At 44.6% G+C, this 23690-nt stretch overlaps 1 protein-coding gene across 1 annotated transcript in view; it reads left to right on the forward strand.

Moving 5' to 3' along the window:
* LOC146855445 (stabilin-2-like) overlaps nt 1–23690 on the forward strand; it is a 1201024-nt gene that overhangs the window by 886184 nt on the left and 291150 nt on the right. Inside the window, 1 exon segment of the mRNA XM_085653243.1 lies at nt 12567–12716. Within this exon segment, the coding sequence (XP_085509369.1) occupies nt 12567–12716 (150 nt within the window).

Consider the following 23690-nt stretch of genomic DNA (forward strand, 5'->3'; position numbering starts at 1 on the left):
GCATCTTTGCGATCCCTTGCCAGCTGGCTTGTGGGTCCCCAGAAGACTTTTCTACAGAACCAAAGGGCTCCCCTGGTTGCTCCAGGCCTGCCCTGACTTACCCTTGCTGGGTGAGTCCCTCAGACCTTGCTGGTCTGCACCGCTGACTTTTTCCACAAGACTTGCTGTTGCCAAGGCTTGTTGGCTCCAATCTGGTCGCCGACACCTCAGTAAGCTGCAAACTTTGTGGGACACACTGAATCCAGCTCCTGGTTGTCGTCAACACCTCCTGGACCTCGTGGCTGAAGAGTCAAGACACCCAGGATCATCTGAAATCACCCGATGACTGTGGGCATCCATCTTCCTTACCCCGGGTCACTGCCAAGTGACTTTGAACACTGTCCCCTCTGCTTTCAGGTCTTCCTTCTTCTGAATTCAGCCTTGGATTCCACCGGACACTTCTCCTGTCTTCACAAGCAGCAAGTCTTCTTTGGCTCCCATTGAAAACAACGCCGCGATACGACACCAAAAGACACCTATGCACCCAGCTTCCCTGGGTGAGGTAACTCCAGCACTACGGTGCTCCTGTGTGTGTTGGCTCTAGAACTACTTACCCTGTAAGTGACTTCGTTGTAGACTCTCCTGAAGTATCCTAAAACTTTAAAATTCCAACCGCGACTTGCTCCATTGAAGTCTATTGGGATCCGCGGCTGTGTTCTCACACTGCATGCATCTCCCGTGGGTCCTTTACTTACCTGCCATGGGTGGATTAGTGAGGCCCCAGCGCTTCTGAAGGCCCTAGGCCTTGTCTCTTCTCAAGTCGATATTCCTAAACCTCTTTTTTAGTATATGGTCTGGTACGCCCCTAGGGCCCCAGCCATATTTGTGTTTAACTTGTTGTGAAATGTTGATTGGTGCATATGTCCTTGACTTCTAATCTCATAAAGAGATTAGTAGAGTGTGTTAGAAATAAATACATATATATTTTATATATATACCTGTGTGGTGTCCTTTCATTTAGTGATTCAAGAGATTACAAGGTAAAACAAGCTGCTTTACATTCCTCTAAATACTTAGCCTGAAGGCTGCTCTCCACAGCTACCACTAGGATAGCTTTCTTTAAAAGGTTGTCTTAAACCTATCTACCATAAGAGTCGAATTGTACTGATGCAAGGTGGCCACTTCAACTAGTGAGCAGCATATACCAGGCCAACTTCTCACATTCATGATGCTCAAATTGTCGGTGGCCTTTGATCCTGTCTCGCAAGCGGCACTTCTAAAGATCATCCAAAAACCCTGAATGGTGTCTGAAAACATACTTCTATCTTTAAGTTCTCTCCAGCTGGAACTAGTATGTGAAACTGCTCTCCATCTTTGAACTCACCTAAATCATACATTAATTTGAGGATGTCTCACTGCACTATTCATTCCTGCTTATGCTCTACTTTCTCCCTGAAATAAAGTACCTCTGGCTCTCCTTTTTTTTAATTTTTTTTATTTATTAGTTATATCTGCAATAATTACAAAACAATACAACCAATATAACCAGCCAGTCGTTGTTGCAGCATATCCATATACATAGTGTTGTCATGTGCCATACAGTGATGTACATACTTCAATATTGGTCGTATCAACTCCATAGTGGACAATGCATATTTTTAGAATAAGTCCGTAAGCTTCAGGGGCTACGCACATTTAACATAGTTTCATGTGGACTCGAACATACAGAACCCACATGCAATTATCATAGCTGTCGTACTGTTCCACTCCAACCCGTACAATTGACCTTGGTCTCTATTCTAAATCACAAAGAAGGGAAAACAAAGTGGTCCAGCTGTTCGCGGGGAATCCCCGAGCCCCCCCCCAACAACTACAGAAACTACCCATCCAAGGTGTCACTATGTGCCTCTGTGTCCTGACGTTCCTGAGCCCACCGCACGAACGGCTCCCAAATATCGCGAGGCCGGGATGTTGACGGCATCAGCTCCCAGAATGTGTTCAGCTGTGTATGTCCATATGTTACATCAGCCAGCCAGCCCTTTATCGTAGGTACCCTCCTTCTGCCCCAGCACACCGCCACCTGCCTTTTAGCAAATAATAGAAGCAACGCATGCAATTTGCGCGATTTTGGTGGAGTATCCTTAACATATCCCAATATACCAAGTACAGGGGATGGGATATCTGATCGCCCAACAATCTGGTTCACCAAATGAAAAATCTGAGACCAATAATTCTCGAGCAGTGGGCAGGACTATGTGTAAAAAAGAGGCAGGGGAGTACCTACATCTCCAGCATTCATCAGTCTCCCGGAGCCCCATCCTTTTCAGATTGATAGGGGTTCTGTAGAATCTGTGCAAATATTTAAAATGTATTAACCATAGCCTATAGTTGAAAGAGAGCTCAGTGAGCTGCCCACAGCAGAAGTTCCATTGCTCCTCAGTCAGTGGGGATTGGAGGTCCTCATTCCAATAATGGAGGGATTTAGGTGTGACCACTGGTGCTGTGCTTTGCATTTGCCGGTATATACGGGTGACTAACTTGCGTGGAGATGGGGAGCCCACCACGCCCTCCAAAGCAGTGAATGTCGGAGGGGCCGCCGGGAAGTCCTCGCTGAGTGCGCGGCATGCTGCCCGCAATTTGTGATACAAAAACAATTCAGAGAAGGTCACAGTGCGGCCCTCCTCTGCCACCGGGGGGGACATGAACGTGTTGTCGGGGAAGAGATCAGCGAATGTATGAAGGTGCATTTTCTTCACTAGGGGTTTGTCAACGCCATCTTCAATACACGGCAGCATCGGGTTATGCACCAAGGAAAGCGAGGGGGCATAGAGCAACGGGACTCCCGCCCTCTTGTGCAATTCCTCCCACGCCCATCGTAGTGTTCCAGCAGTATCCACATCCCCTCTAGGGCGTTTCGCTTTGGCACATATTGCTACTTTTAGTGGAATTGGCGCAACAGCATCCCGTTCCACTGCCACATGTGGTTGAAAGGGAGTTGGGTGGGTCCAAAAATGCAAAAATTGAGCTTGAGCGCAAAGTGCATATAGCCGCATGTCTGGGGCGCCCAGGCCTCCTTGTTTTAAGGGCAGCGTCAGCATGTCCCAGGACACCCTTGCTTGTCCGCCTGCCCATGCTAGTTCAACCAGATGTGATCTCAAGGTGGTAAAAAAATGTGATGTAAGCGGAATCGGTATGTTTGCGAACAGGTAAAGGAATTTAGGTAATATAATCATTTTAGCCACCGCTATCCTCCCTGTGAGTGACAAGGGTAGTCTCGCCCATATCTTTACCTTTTCTCCCAGCCACATCATCGCTCTGCCATAGTTAAGGTTCCAGATTTCTTGAAGATCTCGACTTATCCATATCCCCAGATATTTGACCTCAGCAATTTTTTTTAATGAGGAGTGGGCTAAAGCCCATCCTGCCCAATATAGCAAATAAATAGGGCCACTCAAGAGTATCGAAGGCCTTGGTGGCATCCAAAAACACCACCGCCGCCTGAACATCTGGGTGTAAGTAATGCAGGGCTGAGAAGATCGTGCGTAGATTGTGTGAGGTTGATCTCCCTGGGATAAATCCCGACTGATCGGGGAGCGCTATCATAGGCAACATTGGCTGCACCCGGTTTGCAATTAATTTGGCAAGGATCTTCACATCTACATTTATCAAGGAAAGGGGCCTGTAGGAGTCTGTCTTCTGCCGGTTTATGTGGTTTTAGCAGTGTAATAATCAGAGCCTCACGCATGGATGCAGGCAATACGCCCGTTTCCAAAGCCTCTTCATATACGGCTAACAGTCTAGGGGCCAGCTCTTCAGTGTATGCCTTATAAAAGGCCGTGGTTCGGCCATCTGGTCACGGGGCCTTGTCGGGTGGCAAGCTCTTTATAACCTGTGCCACATCTTCCGGACTGATCGGGAGATCCATGTATTCCCTGTGCGTGTTATTAAACCATACCAGCGCAATCGAATCCAGAAAAGATTCCAACCCTTCCGGGCACGTTCCCTGAGTAACTGTATATAGTTTAGAGTAGCAATCAGAAAAGGCACCCAGGATATCTCCTTGCCCTCTAACCGGGACGCCAGATGTTGTGCGCAGTTCATGTATATATGTCACAGATCTTGGTGCTTTCAGCATACCTGCTAATGCCTTTCCCCGTCTCCACCCCTCGCCATACCTTCTAGCCTCCGCATATTTACCCAAGAATTTTACCTCACGCTGCGCCTCCTCAGCATAGTCCAATAGCTTGGCTTTCACCAGTCCAGCTATGTGCTGTTCGCCCGTATCAAAGAATTTGTGTTCAAGTTCTTTTATATTGGTCTCCAGAGATGCGAGGGTGCTTCTTATCACCCTCAACACTCCAGCCTGACGGGCAATACACAGGCCCCTAATTACAACTTTAAATGCTTCCCATAGGGATGTCTCGGTGGCTACCGACCCAGCATTGAGTTCAAAATAGTCAGTGATATCCTTCCTAATCTCTTCCCTAAAAGCATCATCAAGTAGAGCATGAGGCGGGAGGCGCCATGCGAATGCCGGGCGTGGAAAGCCTGGGATCAGCAGTTTCAACAAGCAGGGAGCGTGGTCAGATAGAGAACGGGGCATATGCTCCACATCTACAGTCCACAGGGCTACGTCTCGCGACACTAGCCAATAATCTTGGCGGGACCAATCGTTGCGGTGGGCCGAGATGCAGGTACCCTCCCTCAGCGCCTCATGTCTGCCTTGCCAAATGTCAATTAGTCCGCCATCAGCTATTATTTCCTGTAGGGCGGTGCTGGCCATCGGGTTCAGTGTTCGAGCGACCCCCCTCCTATCCATTGTGTCATTCAGGACAGCATTGAAGTCTCCCCCCCAGAGAATCGTACTGCAACCAGTAGCCCTAACCTGCGCCCAGATCTTATGAAAGAAAGCAGGGGAGTCAATGTTAGGACCATAGACAGCCACAATAACCACAGAAATACCACATACCAGTCCCTGAACCAAGACATATCGACCCTCCGGATCCCCTTGGACCGACCCCGCCCTCCAGTCCAACCCCCATCTGATCAGTATCACCACCCCACGGGCATAGTTGGAATATAAAGCTGAATAAGTATGCCCCCATCTATTATGACGCAATCGCTGGGATGGTGTGGTATTTAAGTGTGTTTCCTGCAGCAGGCAGACATCCACATTGTGGCGTGCTAATTAGGCATGAACCAGCCTTGACTTCCTACCGTCATTTAGCCCCCGAACATTCCAGGTCAAACAATTCAACGTTTTATCAGCTTTATGCATATCCCGCTATAATACATAAATGGAAATCAACAGATCGACAAGACCCATTCCATACGCAGATGACACTAGACACACACCTTATTGTATTGGCACTGGCATCGAACAATAGAACAGTCCCCCTCCTCCACCCCCCACCCACTCCAACCCCCCAACAAGGTTGTAGAGTACCCATCACAACTATGAAACCGAAAACAATGTGCAGCAAGCAAGGGAACATTCCCATGGGGGCCTAGCTATGCTGGCAACTACCCCGTATTGGACAGGGTGGCTGGAAAACCTGCGGGGGATGTGTACCGCCCAAAGACACATTTACTGAAAACAATGAAAGACAACGGAAAGGAAAGTCTGGAGAAATTCAAATGCACACATAAATCGACAATATTCCAGCACCCGATCTAACAATTTGTCAGGTCCCATATATCCACATTACGATACCCATGTTAGTCATTGTCACTCAGCTGGCCTCCTGATGCTCCCGCTCCCTCTCGAGGACCTTTTGTTTTCTTGCCTCCGATATGTTTAGCGAACTTCAAAGCCTATTTGGCGACAGTAAATATGTGGGCAGTTCCTTCAAACGATACTTTCAGTTTAGCGGGGTATAGGAGAGAGTATGGGATCTGCGCCTGTAGAAGAACACGCTTTGCCGGGAGAAATTCTCGTCTCGCCGCCTGGACAGCTGGAGTGAAATCTGGATAGAATAAGATATTATTGCCTTTATGCGTGATGCTGCCCTTTTCTCTAGCCAATCGTAGGACGAGGTCCCGATCTTGATAGTTCAGAAGCTTCGCAATAATAGGCTGAGGCGGTGTCCCAACAGGAGGTTTCTGCCCCAGCGACCTGTGCGCCCTTTCCACCACAAACACCGCAGACAGGTGTGGATCAAATAACTCGTGTAACAAGTCGGTGATATAGGTTTCCATTTTAGATATTGCAGTTGTCTCCGGAATACCGGTAATGCGAAGGTTATTGCGTCTTGATATTGCTTCCAGATCGTCATTCTTAGCTCTGATAACGCCGAGTAGTTTGTCCATATGCAGCAACTGTTCCTTCGTTTCAACTTGAAAGTCATGAAACTCCGTATGACGATTGTCCAGTGTATCCAAACGCGTCTCATGGGTTGCCACCTGTGATTTTACAGAGTCTAATTGGGAGGTTAGGGTATCCAGTTTAGTGTCAATGTTGCAGAGACTCGATCGCATCTCCAACATAAGTGTCCGCAAATCCTTACCATGATCCTCTGCAGTGGGATCACGTTGACCCTCCGTCTGAGTTTCTGGCTCTGAGTCCGCATGTCGCGTGGAGCGCTTATGTTCGAAGGTCAGCTTCGGCTGCTTAGCATCCTGCTTGCCCATTTCTATTGTAACGGACTAATAGCACGTGGAGAGGAACAGTAGAAGCCCCCCTAAGCCAGCAATAGTGAGTTGTGGTCGTTAATAGCGTTCCACACTTTAGGTAGTGTTCCGCCTGTGGATGACCGTTATTTATGTGGGGAGTCTAGTTGTTTAGAGCCAATGTGCACCACGTATAGGAATGCTGCCCAGGTTGGCACCACTCATGGGCAACGGCAGATCCACAAGGTGGCGTAGCCCACCGCACAATGACACGGGTATTTCCCGAGGAGATCTTCTTACAGCGCCTGGCTTGGTCTTACATTTCGCATGGAGTCGGCAATGCAACACCCACCCACATATGGCAAGGAGCAGGCCAAGATCAATTAAAAGAAGATGTTCATCACAGGCAAGTAGTGCACATCACCGCCACACAGCAGCCCAGATCCAACAGCCGCCCCACCAGCAGACCACTTGTGATCCCTTCACAATCTCTTCTTCTACAAAGGGCACAATCACCTGTCCGTGTCACAAGCGCCCCCAACTGTGCAGCAGCAGAGGCACGCAACAAAAGCGATCAGCGATGTATAAACGAAGCAGTTCGTAATCACCAGGGGCCTTCACTAGCCCGATCAGGTAAGGCGCTTACAGGCGCTGGTGCCATGAGCAGCCACCAAGGTCCTCCAGGCAGCCAGGGACTGACCCTACAGCTCCAGGAACCGCAAACTTTGTTTATATCCACCGTGGTATCCCACCGGAGGCGCTCACGTCGCCCAGGCACTCGCACTGCTCAACCGAAGCGTGTCCTTCAAGCAGTTTCAATAACGCACTTAAAATGGCGGCCACTCACCTCTCCGCCCAATGTCAGTTATAGCCTGCAGATCCTCCACATGGCAGGCATAGATGTCCAAAGCGCCTCGCCGCCTCCACAAGCAAGCACCTTCACCATCACTCGGGATCGCCAGCGCCTACCTCTCAAACGCGGCTCACCGCGGGGCACCCGACAGCACCCCCGCCTGCAGTGACGGCGTCCAGCGCTCACCGCAGCGTCTCGCCCGTCCGCAGGCTTTCTGTTCCACTTTCCGCCTCCACAGGCACCGGAGGAAGCACTTGCCGCAGCCGTTCTCTGCCGAGGGGGGGCACCCGCCGCCAGAGTCGATCAAGCTCCGGCAATGACGGGCGAAGCTCCCCCTCCCAAACAAAGGCCGCGCGCAGCGAGGCAACCCCGGCCTCGATTGAAAGCGCCGCCCGTCGGCTCACCAGCATTCACAACAGGTGCCTCACGACGTGGACTTCGACTGGCCACAGCTGCAACCTTTATGTGGTTGGACGGGTAAGAGGGACCTCCGCCTATATCCCACGTCGTCAGCAGCGATCGGAGACGGTCTGGGCAGGCATTTACCACCCCGAAGTGCAGGATATTATAAAGGATGTTTGTCCGGCCGGCGGAGCACACTCAGAGAGCAGCCATTCCGCTGCTCAGCAGGCCACGCCCCACCTCTGGCTCTCCTTTCAGTACTATGCTGACAACACCAATTTCCGTATCTATGTTCGACTAAGAATGGTTAGTAGAGGCTTCTTTGCAATGATATAGGGCATCAGACACCTAGAGGAATAGATGGATAAGTGCAGCCTCAGACTGAAGGGACAGCATGGATGTTGATATGTGAGACCCCGCCGAATACCGGTCTCATCCTCCATTCCTGTCCCCTTTGTTGTCTACTTCAACAGCAATATCCTCATAAATATAGCAGGAATTAAAGGAGCCTTAAATGAGGCAATTCCTGCAAGCCAGTCTTAACATTGTACTGGATAGTTATGCTTCAATCCTAGCCACTCTTCTCAACTACTCGACTATGCAAATTTGCTTTTAATATGTCTTTTAAGCTGCTCACTCAACTATATTTTTTAAAAAAGAGCAGTATGGTATAACTTTGTTTTCCGAAACATCTTTTGCCAAAATTACTTTACAAAAATATATTATACAATACATCATTGGAGTTTATGGCAAAAAAACTAAATTTAGCTTAAAATATTTATTTGCAAATTATCAACATAGCTTTCAAATGGAAGATGTAAAGACTTTCACTGAAAAACATTTTGTAAATAATTTAAAATATATTTCTAAATATTTGTGTTTGGTAAATGGACATTTTAAGATAAATAGGGAAAATAATAGGGGTAAGGATAGGTCAGAGTTTCCATAGGGATACCGTTTTTTGTTTTGCTTATATTTTTGACACCATTTGATCGATTTTCACAAAACATTCCCAAACAAAACGTTCATTGCACCGACTCGTCCTGTGGTACCCATCATGGACTGCTATGACCTCAAATATTAAATCACTCATGGCATGTTAAATGATATCGTTGATGACATAGCTCATTACATTTAAAGAACAGTGTTTTTCAAATTACTGATGAGTATGACAGTTCCCATGGTAACATGTGAGGTCATAAGCAGTGCATGATGGGGGCCCAAGTTATAGTTATAGTTAATTGAATAAACAATAACTGACATATTCAAGTGTTTTTTTTGTTTTTTAGTGTTAATTCTTGTCTTATTTCAACATCTAACTACTTCACTTTAAACATCATTTTCCCACACAATATACATATATACACACACAATATAAATACATATATAATATAGAGTGAGTGATAAGAAAAGGGCACTTATAAAACATATAATGCAGGGGAGTTTTGAGGGTTTTAACTAATATAAAAACACAATCATATATAAAGATTGAGGCGGTTTGTGGGCCTTCCATCCCCAAATGACAATAAACATAATTTACACATGAATGTCCACAAATATGTATCTGTTAAAATATATATATATTCTCTGAAAAATACAAAAGTTAAAGTGACTTTATAGTTAGGTGAAAATGTTGTCTAAAACTTACTAACTTAACTTACTTCCTTATCAGAGATAACTATAACTTGCGCTCTAACCATGCCCAGTGTTTTCATCAATTATGTCATGAACATGTCATGAAATAATTGACATTGAATATGTCAATTATGTCATGACTGATGCTGTCTTGGATGACATAAGAAAAGCATGGTGGGGGGACAAGTACTAGTTAGCTCGGTAAACTATAACAAGTGAACTTGATTTTTTTTATTAATTTAAAATTTTACATTTTAACTGATATTTTTTAACTGACATTTTCACCTATCTATAACTTCACTTTAACCTTTGTTGTTTTCAGTGAATATATATTCCTGAGTGTAATTTCTCAATGTATTCATACATAGTTCTCCTATTATAATTTAGATTGTCCTGTTTTATAGTTGGGGAGAATTTCTCACCCCAATCACTATAGGTAAGAATCAAATAATGCTTTTCAGTGTTTCCATTGATACAATGGTTTATTAGTTAAGGGAAGGAAAAATGTGGCTGGGACATGCTGTCACCAGCCATGTTCAAGGTTCTTGAGGATAGAACTATAAAAACTAAATATAATTATCTACCAGAACATTACAACAACAATCTAAAACAACATAAATTGCAATAACTAAAGTTTAATCCAATACACTACAATTATTCTATGACTATTCTATATGATTTCATGTAACAGTATTGTTGTTTGTGTCCTCATAAATGGTCGAAACTATACAGTTTTAGTATGGCTGTTCCTTCAAAGGATGCTCCAGTGGGTTGACTAATCCACCTTGTATGGCTAAACTCCTGGTCCTCAGTACTCCAGCCTGTTGTGGCACGCAGTGAAAATACCTTACTGTTTTTGTAATTGCATCTCTTGGCAAGGAATCTTGTATCCATCCAGTGATCAGTTTATTTATTGTGTAGTCCCTACACCATTTATGTGTTTAGGAGCCAATATTGCCGTATTCTTTGTTTGGAATTATCCAGTTTTCAAATTAAGTTAAAGGATGTCTTTGTCTTCATTCCATTTGTGTTATTTTCCACAATTTGGCCACTATGTTTACGTGACCCTTGCGTCCCAAGGTCACGTTGCGTTTGCTTCTTGGTATCCCAATCTCCAAGCGGAGGCTTACTAAGCTTGCTGAGCCTTTTCTCTGTACAGAAAGCTGTTGTCAGCAGTGCCATCTTAACGCATGGGCACATTGGGCAGCTGCCCAGGGGCGCCACAAGCTTAGGTGCACCATGGTAATCGATTTTATCGATAATTTACATTTTTATTCCTGTGAGTGGTTGTATAGGCAGGGCCCAGGGCACTGCCTTGCCTGGGGCCTATAATGCTTTTAAGGCGCCCCAGCTTGTTAGAGCCCGGGTGAGTGTTCGGATGGCCTTGTGCAATGCAGTAGAGTCTGTCATCGTCTATTGCACTTGTGCTTTAAAACGTAACTACCATGCTTCTTTTTTTTACTTAACGCACCATTAATGTATTTGAGCTTACTTTAACAATGCAGTTCCCTCACATTATCATAGTTGTAACTGGCAAACCTGATCAGTGGCAATCCTGTAGGGTGGCTGTCACCCTGCCCAGTAACACAGCCCGGCTGGTGGCAAAGGTGGCCATTGTAGCCTGCACAAGCTTGTCACACGTCGTCACTTGATGAATCGACTTCTCCACATAAGAGGTGAATCAGTATTTAGCTACAAATATCTTTATTTGCATAGAGAAGAACCACCAGAGGACTAATCGATAAGGTGGCTTTTTCAATGTCAGCACATTGTAGTCACTCTACTTTCTTCATTCTAGGTGACTTTTCTACATTACAAACACTGCACCACCTAACAATTTCCTCTCAGAGCATGCTCAATTCATCATCTTCACAAGCCCCCATTATCCAGGGACAGAGTGCTACTCCTTCTGGCAAAATCTGGAAACAATTCAGTTTGTCGCAAAAGCGAAACCTAAAGGTTCACACTTGGCAGTGCTTTTAGATCTACTTTACAAAGACAAATCTAAAATAAAACGAGCAAAACATTTTCTGAACAGTCACTTTCTAGAAAATAAAGCATATCCTCGCCCACCAAGTCCCTCTCCGTGATGCTAGGACAGCTGACTGGAATGCTGTCTTGATCGGCTTATCCAAATCAACTACTACTGTTAAACTATAACACCACTAAGCAAAACCTTCACGTCAGCATTGTATGAAAAGCAAACCTTCATCTTCATGCTCAACTGTGCCTTTACATTTGATTCACAATAAGCTGAAGTAACCAACCCCATCAATCACTGTCTAGACATTCTCCAGACAAATAAAGCAATTTATCCATCAGCCTCAACAAACTACCTGCAATAAATAGTCTCCTCATTGAAGTACCCAAATACACACCCACCCCTGAAGGCAGCATTCAATGCTCCTCAGGATCATGAAAAAATACATTACATCTCATCCATTTGAATAAACATACACTTGCCCTCCACTGAAGGCTAAGCAAGCTTCAAATGCCAATATACACTGCACAGGTGGACTCACCAGGGAACCCCTGCATACCTCATCTTCACACGCCGATGTAGCAAAAAAGTGAACTCACCTTTCCTAACTGCTCATTAATGTCCTACATCCATTTCACAAAGAAAGAGAAGATGAGATACCAACCTTTCATCCCAGAGACACCATAGAAAAGCAAACCCTTCCTCTTGATATGTATTCAACCCCCAAACGCATTTATTTCTGTAGGCTAAAAATCTTGAGTGATGCACAAAACTGTCCAAGATGTAGAACATGCATCCACTTATCCTGAGCTAGAATTTGGAAGGACACTTTTGCTATCCTACACAAATGTAATTTAAGTGTGCCTTCCTGTTCTGTTCCTCCTTAGGAAAAGCTGATCCAACACTCGGGCTTGGATAACATATCTCCAAATAGATTGAGGACTCCAATGTCCTGGGTTGTCAGTTCAAAACAGTTCTCAATTTCTTACCGGCTGAAGAAAAGTAATGCCGCTAACCAGAGGCACTCATTAACATGTGGTATTATTCATTGACAGCTCACAATGACAGGAATGTTATGAATTTACTGGACATATTTTTGTGCTGTAGCTTGCCCCGGGGGACCGGAGTCCCCTTGTAACAGCCGTGGTGTGTGCGACGATGGAGTCACTGGGACCGGCGAATGCACGTGCAATAGTGGATTCAATGGAACTTCTTGTGAGCTGTGCCTGTCCGGAAGATTTGGGCCGGGGTGTAAATGTAAGTTTGCCTTTATTTCTCAATTTCAAAAAGCAGGGTGAGATTAGTAGTTGTAACTGTTTTTATAATACGGGCCTCTTGAATTTTGAGAATATATGACCATGGCATAATATGCATAGTTACTAACTATAGATTTTCAGCAGAATTTATCAAAGCTGCGAAATATGCTGCTTCAGCAAAAATAATTCTACCTTACACGTACCAATAGTTGCACACACATTTGCAAGAGAAGCACTAATGAGCACTCCCTATTTTTCAAGAGTTACCAGGGCTGTCCCTAAAGTGATGAGTTGGTTGAAGGGATGACGAGCTTTTGTGCTTTGGCTGAATGGTAACTGCATCATGAAACAAGCATTTGCAATACAATATGTATCGCATTTACGAGATTTCGAGCTTTTGGCATTGTAAATGATAATGCCTTTTATTTATCTGTTGTTTTTATAACAGATAAATAAAAGGCATTGTCATTTACAATTCCAATAGCTTAAACTCTCTTAAACAACAGCAGCCAGGACAAAGCTATTTGAGAAAATAGTGCTCGGATGCTGTAATTAAAGCCTATCGAGTAACAACACATGTAACCGGGGGGTGTCCTCATGGGAGGTTACAAAATGAGACAAGGCGGTACTAAGGAGGGACCTAGTAAGCCTACCAATAAAAAGCCACAGTTTACAGTGGACAATGACACAAGCCAATAAACACTATGGGCAGGGCAGTAGGCAGAGCTTTAAGTTCATACCTGAATGCAGCATGCCTCGCAGAGCAGCGCATGCGCTACCCAGGCTCGAACTAAAAAAGAGGTAAGGTAGAGAACAAGCATTTGCAATGCAATCGGTCTCACCTTTGAGATCTTATATGTATTTAGCTATGAAGCACAGTAGCCTGGGTGCTGAGACATGTACTGTTCTTTAACATGGAGGGAAAGCAAGCACAAAAGTGCGTGACATGCCTGGTATGGGAACACATGGAGAGAAATATTGCCTTTCAGTGGGAAATGGTATAGTCCAAAGCTCTGTTTTTAATATAAAATAAGGGCTTTTGGTGGTCATATGACTGAAAATACAAGATTTGAAAAAAGTATTATTGTCTACTGGTGCTTGTGGAAGACAATTTCGATGGACTGGAATCTAGAGAATGCTAAAGTGATTCTGGTATTTTACTGACCTCTGCTGGTCGTTTTCTATCAAGACAGTTAAATAGAGGCAGTAGAACACAAAAACAAAAAGTCCCTAAGCGGAAGAAGACAAGTCTTAGGGCTGATCTCCGGAGCTCACAAAGTACATACACATATAAGTCTATACTAAAGTATATAAGTATATACTAAAGTATATGCAAGAGGTCTTGAATGCTCGACCCACAAAGAATCGAACATATTATCTATTGCCCTCGATATGCTACATTTTCACACTTTCTACACACATCATTCCAGCTTCTACACACATCACTACACACATACATTCTACATACATACACTACATACATTCAACACACATCACTCCAGCTTCAGACCCAGCAACCATCACGCACCATCAACACCCTACTCTCGCCTCACACTCACCTATCAGTGTATACCGAAAAGTAATCTGCTGTAACTGACGAGACATAAAATGACCGCCAACCCACTCTGAGGTGAGCATGTGAGCACTGAGCGGTTCTTGCCTCTGGCTTATGTTAGTCAGTTTCATACACTGGTGCCATTTATCCAAACGTGACTGCTCTTTCTCCTATATCCTATTCCTATAACATGTTACACCGATGTTAGTACGTACATTTTTGTTCAAAGTGGTATTTATATGAAATACATGATAGGAAGAATGAGAGAGGTTTTGGAGAGTACAAAGATGAGTAATGAAGGATTCGGATAAAACGCCAGAGAGGCTATTACAAAAACACACAAGGAAAAAAGAACGCTCTTGCAAGACTGGTTTTCCTTGTCTTGGGTGCGTTTGCCTCTGCTAGATAAAAGTATGGGAGGAGATGTGCTGATGACGTTTGGGAAAGAATGGGAAACGTCTGAACCTGTGGTCTGTTTTGTGGAACAGTCCTACAGACGTGAATGAAAATATGAAACGGTGATCTTAAATAGCAAAAGGGAAACACACACATAACATCAAATGGACTAGGAAAATGGCCGTGAAACATGCACAATTGTTTGTTGAGGTCTTTTTCAGTATTGCCGAACCCCCTCGTTGTCCCCAGGTATACATTCACGGCAGAGAAAGAGACGGCGCTTTTCATTAGTGCGAAGAGGTGCTGCTAGATTTGCTTACCTGAGGTGCTGGAGAGAGGACCGAAAACCGGGCGCTTCCTCCTCCATTGGAGCATTTTGAAGAATCCATTTTGCTATGACAACTGGGGCTTAACATCTTGCTTGTAAAAGAGGCGATTTCGGCAACAGCTGTTATTTCCCTTCTCTCTGTGCAATTGCTAACATTACGAACATATGCAGCGATACCCTCGCCGCCGTAAAACCATGCCCCTCACTGCCCTCCCTCTCTCGTGATGCCCACAGTAAGGTGGGGCGAATAGATGTCACACAGTTTGGGTGGAGCGCATGTTGTCGCGATTGTACCCTATTAACGCTGTGGTTAAACCGACAGGCAAAAGGGTGGGCCTGATGCCGGGGAGCACCCTGTTCTTAGGGCCCCCAACATGTTATGATTATGAGATAAAGCTGTACACAGGTGTCCAGCGCTCTTTGCTCTGAAAGGGTCTCAGCACCCCCTTCGTGTTTTGTAGCTAGTGCTGCTAACACTTCCAGGATGCACAGTCTTCTTATCTGATATGTGCAGGGCTGCGCAGGAGACGGAGCCTCAATTACAGATTATTCAGAGGTTGAAGCGCATGAATATATGGGAACTGTGATCCTGAGTTCTATGGGGCAAGGTCAAGGAGTTTCACAGGCAGGGTCACAGACGAGCCAGAAACAAGCACGAGCACGTCCGGGAGTGCGCGAGAGAGGGGTGGGGGGCCCCAAGAAGTCAGGGACTGTGGGTGGGGGGGCATGGGGGGAGAAAGTAGTCTGTGCAGTAAAGGGGCCAGTAGCCATGGATACAAATGACTGACATGGCTGTCATGTGGAGGGACTAACAAGCTTAAAACCAATCGGAAGGCATAATTTAGAACCTAAGCTAATGAAGAAGATGGGCCGGAGACTGAGCGGAGCTTCCATGAAGCTACCACTCTATAGTGTATACTGCATGCCTCGCAAAGCGATGGCAGCGCATTCGCGCTATAACGCTAGGTGAGACCTAAAAGGAAGTGTGGTTGACACAGAGGGAGAGAGTGAAGAAGGTTGTGCGGTTAAAAACAGTGGAAAACAGACAGGTAAGGTAGAGAGATGCATAAAGAGAGAAGTAGAGAGAGCTGAGATAAGGAGATACAGATCTGAAATAAAGAGGCCAACATAGAACGAGACTATGAAATGATATATTGAGAAAAAGAGGTAGAGAAGGAGGGGTGGAGATACAGGTATAAGGTAGTGAGAGCAGTGAGGTAGAGGAACAGAGGTGGAGAGAGAAGATAGGTGGAGGCTGGAGGTAGCAAATGGATGGTGAGTCAAATTCAGAGGGTAGTGAGAGAGAGAGAGCTTGGGTAGCGACAGTGCTTCAGTTGTAAAATTGTAAGTGCTTGGTGCCAAAGTTTAGCTCAGAAGGCCACATCTGGCGCTATTGAAGACTGCGTAGTCTTGATTCCGAATCATGCCTCTTTAATCCACCATCATTCACTTCCTGCATGTTTGTTTCACTCTTGAATGTTCTTTTTCTTCCCTACTTTCTCCATTTGTCACTGTTATTTCATCTTTTTCCTCCTCCTTCTTCCCCACTTTGTGTTTTTTTTCTCTTCCTCTCGATCAAAGTCTATTGAGGAAAAATAAGTGTTTGTTGGCCCCAACTGCAACCACCGGCACAAATTAAGCATGGGGTAGAGAGAGATTTCAGTTAGTGAGAGATGTGAGGTAGACAGGGAAATGAGGTAGAGATGCGATGAGGTAGAGCGTGATATGGTATAGAGAGGGCATAAATAGAGGGCTGAGAGCCACGTTGAGAGAAATGAAATGTAGAGAGTTGGGGAGACAGATAGACAGGTGCAGCAAAGAAAGAAGTATGTTTGAGATAGAGGTGAAGTAGATGAAATAAATAAAGGTGAAATGAAACATAAGGATGAGATGCAGAGATAGGCTTTAGGTAGACCGTGAGTTGAGGTAGAGAAAAGGTTATGAGGTAGAGATAAAAAAGATCTGCTTAGAGAGAGTGGTGTAGTCGTGAAAGTGGGGTGAAGAGGGATGGGCAATAGTGGTATATTGAGAGAAAATAGTGGCTGACATAGGTGAGCGAGAAACAGTTGACATGGAGGTAGGTACACAGAGATGTAAAAACACATAGCGACAGAGGAACTGCCCGAGAGCACGAGGTTAAGGTTGGGTGTACAGCTCATGTGCAGATGTAAAAATGAAAATATCTGTTTTATGCACATCTTCAGTGCTTAATTTGAGTCAGTAGTTTCTGGTAGGCGGCACCTCCACTTAATTCTCCTCCATCCCGGTGCTTGTGACAGTCTGCCACAAGGTGGTGCTGCCTAGTTAATTTATAGCTGACCACAGCAGTTAATTATGAATTCAATATACATTACAAATGACTATTACTTGCTGCCCAAGCCATTCTTATAGCTTTGGAGGCCTAAAATATTCTTAATTGTCACACTTGTAGGCGTGTCATAGTTAGTAGTTGTGATGTTACTATCATTGGCAGCATGGCCTCCTGATGAGAGCCCGGCACTTAAGTTTTCTTTTTTTTTTTTTAATTAAGCACTGCACACCTTTAACTCTGTACCAGAGTGCAGTGTCTTGAAGGTGGGGGCCCTGTGCAATTGCCCTCTTTGTCAATGCTTTAAACCAACTTTACTGGTAAGACGAAAGGAAGCTGTGACACTCACAGGTCGGACACAAACAAGCAGTGGAAAATAACAAATTCTAGCTGTGTCTGCTGCATGTTGGGATATCCTGGCAAGTGTCAGACTCCGACCCGACCGCGCTGGACTATGAGAGAGACCGGCCTGTACGAGAAGCTCGATGACCCGATATAGGCCAGTCAAGCTCTGAAGTCGAGGCTAAAGGTCGTGTTAGAACCCCGTCTAGTACTTCCACAGAGCTCAAACTTAACAGGCCCGCCCGTGAGATTTGGACCGTATCTGTGTCCAGTGGCAGTGTTTTTCCAGCAGGAATTTAATGGTGCCCCGCAGAGCCAGGTGGCCCTGCCTGCTGAGGCAACTGCTGCCTGTTAATTTTTTCACACTACACTCCCACCACCCCATTAATTGGAAACACCACGGATCAGGCAAAATTTATGGTTTCCCTCGCGGAGTGCAGCAGGAGTCCCTTTCTGTCCCCCTCAGAATTACCTGCCCCAGCAAGAGCATGTCCGGCTCCAAAGAAACCAGGGAACTCATTCCTGGCTGGTGCCTGGTGAGGAAGCTCAGTCTCTTACATGTATGGCTGTGCAAACGAAAACCTAGGGGATTCTGGGTGGCGCGAGTGACGCCAGTCTATTTTGCCCAGTCCTGTTGAAGTGCAAAGACTTCGATCAAATTGACCATTTTCTTTAAAGGGCGGTTTATTCCCTCAAACTTACGGCAAAGTCGGAGTTCCGGACTCCAAATTAAAGTATCCTGAAAAGTGGCCCACATTTACGTATCAGGGCAGTTTAAACCGTGTAAAAGATATGCTGTATGTGTTTTGCAATGTATGGGAGACTGCATACATGTGTGCCTGCTGTAGACACTGTTTGGAGTAATTTTGAGAAATCAACAGTAATCAAGAATTTGCAATGCAATACGACTCGCATTTATGCGAGACCTCTTGCATTGCAAACGTGAGTGCGGGCGGGGCAGGGGAGCCGAGAAGGCACGGACAGCGGGAATGTGGGCCAGGGGTACAAAAAGGCACCGGCAACGGGAGTGCGGGGGAGGGGGAAGAAGGCACGGAAATAATAGTGCTATAAATAACACGTCCGTACAGTGTAATACTCCAAGTAAAGGGGCCAATAGCAATGGGTGGGTACAAATGATGACATGGCATAGTAAGGCGGGACTAACAAGCCTCATAATCAATCAGAAGACAGAATTTACGAAGGTAAACACAGAAGCCAATGAAAAATATGGGCAGAGCGTGAGGGCAGCTTGTCTCCCATACTCTACTACTGCATGCCTCGCAGAACGAGCAGCGCATGCCTGCTGCCGCCAAAGCTCGACCTAAAAAAGAAGTACATTTATAAAAGCATGGACACATTCATCCTTTCTCATCGCAGCAAAAGAAACGGAGGGACACATTAACACTATTCCCTTAAGAGCCAATAGTTCTTGGCTCCAAAAGCCCTAACTTTGCCATTGCTTTATTTAATATTGCAATGGGTTTTCTATTAACCAGTTGACTGTTAGGGTCCCCCCCCCCTCCCCCCCCCCATGGCATTGAACCCTTTTTGGGATATTTGGAGCAGTTTGTGCTTAAGTATTCATAAATTTGTTTACAAAAAACACATCCACGCCAAATGAATGACCTTTTTTTCCACATCATGGGGACTCTAATGGTAGCCAGGGTTTGTAGATTCCCATAGAGGGAACCAAGAAATTAACAAGCATAGCTAAATTTTGGAAAAATTGAAAAAGTGCTATGCAAGAAAGTGTACGTTTTTTGTCTGAAAATGGCATCAACTAAAGACTTGCTGTGCTAAGATCACCATCCTCCCAACTTCTAGGAATCAGCATGGTTGTAAAAAAGTTACCGCAGTTCTTGCATTTTTCTAACTGGTACTCTATTTTTCCAATTTTTGTAGTCTCAGCCTACATGCACTTTGTGGTGAAATCAGGAGTGAAACCCATGGGGGAACCCAGAATTATATAAATTTCTGAAAACTAGACAAAATTATGAATTTAGCAGGGGTAATTTGGGTACATTTCTTATGGTTTTCCCTAACAAACTATTTGCTGAAATGAAAAAATAATACGCATTACTAGGGAAATATAGCAATTAGTGACAACGTTTCTCATATGTAACACTAAAAGAGGGAGGGACAGGGAGTATATTAGAAAAAGCTAGGTCCAGTACTGTTACTCCCAAGAGATACCAATTTGTCACTGTGTGGTAACTGTTCCTAAAAGTAGAAGTAAGTGACCGATTTGGTCACAGAGATGAAGAGGAGAGGAAAAAGTCTCTATAGATGGTGTATCTTGTAAATGCAGGTGGGGGAATTTCTCCTTTGAATTTTAGTGCCCTCACACACCCTTGCAAGTGTCATGCTTCATCATCGGGCATTGCTCCTCGTGGGGGTGGTGCTGCAGTCCCCCACGGGCCCCGCAAGAGGGCTCTTTGTCGGAGATCTTTTCAGGAGACGCCGCAGTTGTGCATGCAAGGGTGTGGGCCTAAAAGGGAGTGTGGTGGTGCTATAAAATTACCCACCAGTACCGTGGAGACAATTTTATTAGTGGGTCCGGGAGGTAAGGGTAAAATTTATACAGGGGTGTGGGGCCACTTAACTTACTTGCAGTAGTAACGATGAATACTGGTCAACAAAAGGCATCCATTAGGCCACTTTGTAGATGCCTGCTAGTGCACGTTGGTGAGAAAGTGGAACTAAGTACTCCAACCTAGTTGGTGGAAGAAACTTATCATGCACTTGTGCTGATGGCGCTTGTATATACATATCACCATACATTTTTCAAGTATACACTGGCCACACAGTTAAAGTGCATACAGAATGTGGAGAGTGCAGTGGGAGAAGAAAGGCACTCTTATTTTATCGTGATGGCCTCCGGGGTGATGTAATACCACACCGGTGAGTGTAGGTAAAACCTGCGCGTGGAAAATCACGTAGTGAAGCAACGATTAAAAATAATAATAATCCAGTGTGGAACATGCTGGTCGGAATATTATTAATGGAACCCATAGTGTGCGCAACAACCATACAGTGATAGTATCATCTTAGTTTACCCCTTGAGAGAAGGAAAAGTACCTCCTCGATTGTCCCCGCAGCGGCGAGGGGGAAACACTGTAAAAAGGAAAGCTAGCAGTGAGCATTTTTTGTAATAATATACCTCTTGTTGTGGTCGGTCTGTATGTGGCAGCACAGTAATACTCATGTTGTAGTCCCCTGTCAATGCCTTAGACCTGCCCTGCTGCTGGAAGGACTCCGGAGTGGAGACAGACGGAGTCCCTCCGGTATTAGAATGCTATCAGGCGGAAGCAATTGGGGCGGGAGGTGGAGTGTCAGAGGAATGGAGATGGGCGGACCCGGAAGTAAGCAAATTGGCAAAACGTGGCCGCCATCTTGTAATAGTAAATAGCATACCCGTAAATATAGGCATTTTTTGAACCGCTGTAATAACAGTGGTGGACGGATGAAAAGGAAAGTGTATGGTGAGTTGATAATAAAAAATGAAAAGCAGTGTTCCAAATCTCTGCATTATTCCGGGGATCTTGTATTGACGGAGTGTTGTGTTATCCTGAATGGATAATAAAGTTGCGGTTGACAATGAGGTAACACTCTGATTATAGCTAACGTGGTCCCTTCATGACGTCCCTGTCTGTTAGCCTTAAAAGTGTGTGCAATATGGTTTAAAAATGTGGCTAGTTTCTGAAAAAGACAGATGACTCGTGTGTCAGAGTCAAGCGTAAGGAGCACAGTTATGCTTCAGGTTCAGATGTCATGTAGGTAGCAGATATGGGTAATGGTAAAAGGGAGGTGAATACGGTTGCCAATAACACCTCTGTAAATAGTTAATCATGAGGGCGTGGACTGTCATGACTTGCATGTATGGTCAGCAAATAAAGGAAATGCACACTGGATACTTATATATATAAGTATGTATAGTAGGTGTTAAATTGTGATAGCCCTCTGTTGGTAAATATGTTATGGAAGGATTCATAATAGCTAGAGGGGAAGTGTACTTGGTGGAAGTATACTAGGATGACTCTCCAATGGTCAGAACACTTATGTGACAAGTTCAGACCATGGTATATCATCATTGAGTCCACGTGTGTTACTCTTCAAACAGAAAAACCTATGTTGTTCTTGTCTGAACAACGTGGTTGTGGTCCAGTTGGCATTGGTTTCGATGATGGTCCATCTTAGTTCATTTGCAGTGTGATTCATTTCTAAGAAGTGATTCTGTAATTTCGTGTTAGTCTTCTTGCACCGTATTGTGCTTTGATGTTCACCTATACGTAGTTTAACAGGTCTGGTTGTCATTCTCACGTATTTCATGTTGCATGGACATGTGGTCAAATATACACAATTCCTGGTGTTGCAGTTAGTGTGACGCTTTTGTATCCACGGTCTTGTGAGACCCTGATCTATAGTTTTGATGTAGCAGTGAGTGGGCAGATGGAGCAAGTGCCACAGGGGAAATGTCTTTCGACAGCTGGGAGAAAACGTTTTTATTATGTCATTTTACAATTTACAAAAGTGACATATCGTTATATGCCTATAATAATGTTTCACTGTGTACCGACCATGCAGCAGAACATATGGTAAAATCACATGAATGAAATATGGGTATGAACGAAACTTCTGTATTTTTTAAATGTGCACAAGATACTGAGTCTAGAATCAGTGGTTACTTGTACACCTCTGAATTTGGGGGTTACCTATACTATTGTGTGATTCTGAGGGCATTTTGCTAAATGTTTTCTTTCTTGCTTACTAGCTGATATTTGGAAGCCTAAAATGGAAAGAAAGCGAACAGGCAAAAACAAATGTCCTAGTTTTCTGTGATAAATATGGTACCCCATGTGTTGGTGGGCCTAGTGCCTACAACAGGAAAGACCTCAAAACAGAACATGAAGACATCTTATTTTGTTGGTTAAAATTATCACTTTTTGCGATGTGGGTAGGTACAGAATTAGGGCACACATTTAGCTATCACGTAGTGAAACCTACCAAACCCAGACATTTTTAAAACATTAACATACAGGAGAGTCTAGGGTGGTCTGGCTTACATGAAAGCCACTAGATTTTCTTGAACACAATGCCATGAAAACCCTACACCTTGGTTCAAAGCATGGATTTTCCTCAGTTTTCTTTGAGCAAAGGTTCTGTATTCTGTGTCGATCCACAAAAGTTTGATTCCCACACTTCTTCCGATAAAAATGTCACCCACCTTGTGTGGGTGGGCATAGTGCCCATGACAGTAAAGCCCCAAAAGTCAACGATCACATTCTACCATTCAAAATCAACCCCAGTGAATCCCTTAAGAAATTTAATTTAGGTGATACTTTTAACAAAATGATTATGGCTCTGTATAGTGGGCCGTCAGGACTGGTGGCATACTTTCCTATACATTCAAACTAGAAAGACGCATGAGGCAAGGCAGCCCCCTCTCTCCCTCATCATTTATCTTAACCCTTGAACCCCTACTTCCGAAAATCAGATCCAACCCCTACATCCACGGCATTGCCTTCAATAATCTCAAAGTGAAAGTTGCGGCATACATCGACGATATCCTAATAATGTCTGAAAATGCTACCCAATCTATCCTGGCCCTACTCCAAACAATCAAAGAACATGCCCAAGTCTCTAATTATAAACTTAACAAAGACAAATCTGAAATTCTCGCTCTGAATAATCTATGTTCCCGCGCCCTGTTCACCAACACAGGCCTGACCTGGCAACCAAAATATGTGAAATATTTGGGCTTAGAGTTCAACTCAGACTAACTGGAATCCCTAAAGCACAATGAGACTCAAGTTCAAAGAAAGGTAGAAATCTTACTCGAGGGATGGAACCCTAATTTTTTAACATGGTGGGGCCGAGTAGAGACCATCAAAATGATGATCACACCCATAATCAATTACGTTACAAATATGCAACCATTAACTCTATCAGAAGATTTCTTTTTAAAGATTGACAAACTATTAAACAAATTCCTTTGGCAAAACAAAAGACCAAGAATTATGCCTCCCAGTTCATCTTGGTGGTGTTA

This window comes from Triturus cristatus, chromosome 4_1 (assembly GCF_964204655.1).
Source record: "Triturus cristatus chromosome 4_1, aTriCri1.1, whole genome shotgun sequence".
Classification (NCBI taxonomy): Eukaryota; Metazoa; Chordata; class Amphibia; order Caudata; family Salamandridae; genus Triturus; species Triturus cristatus.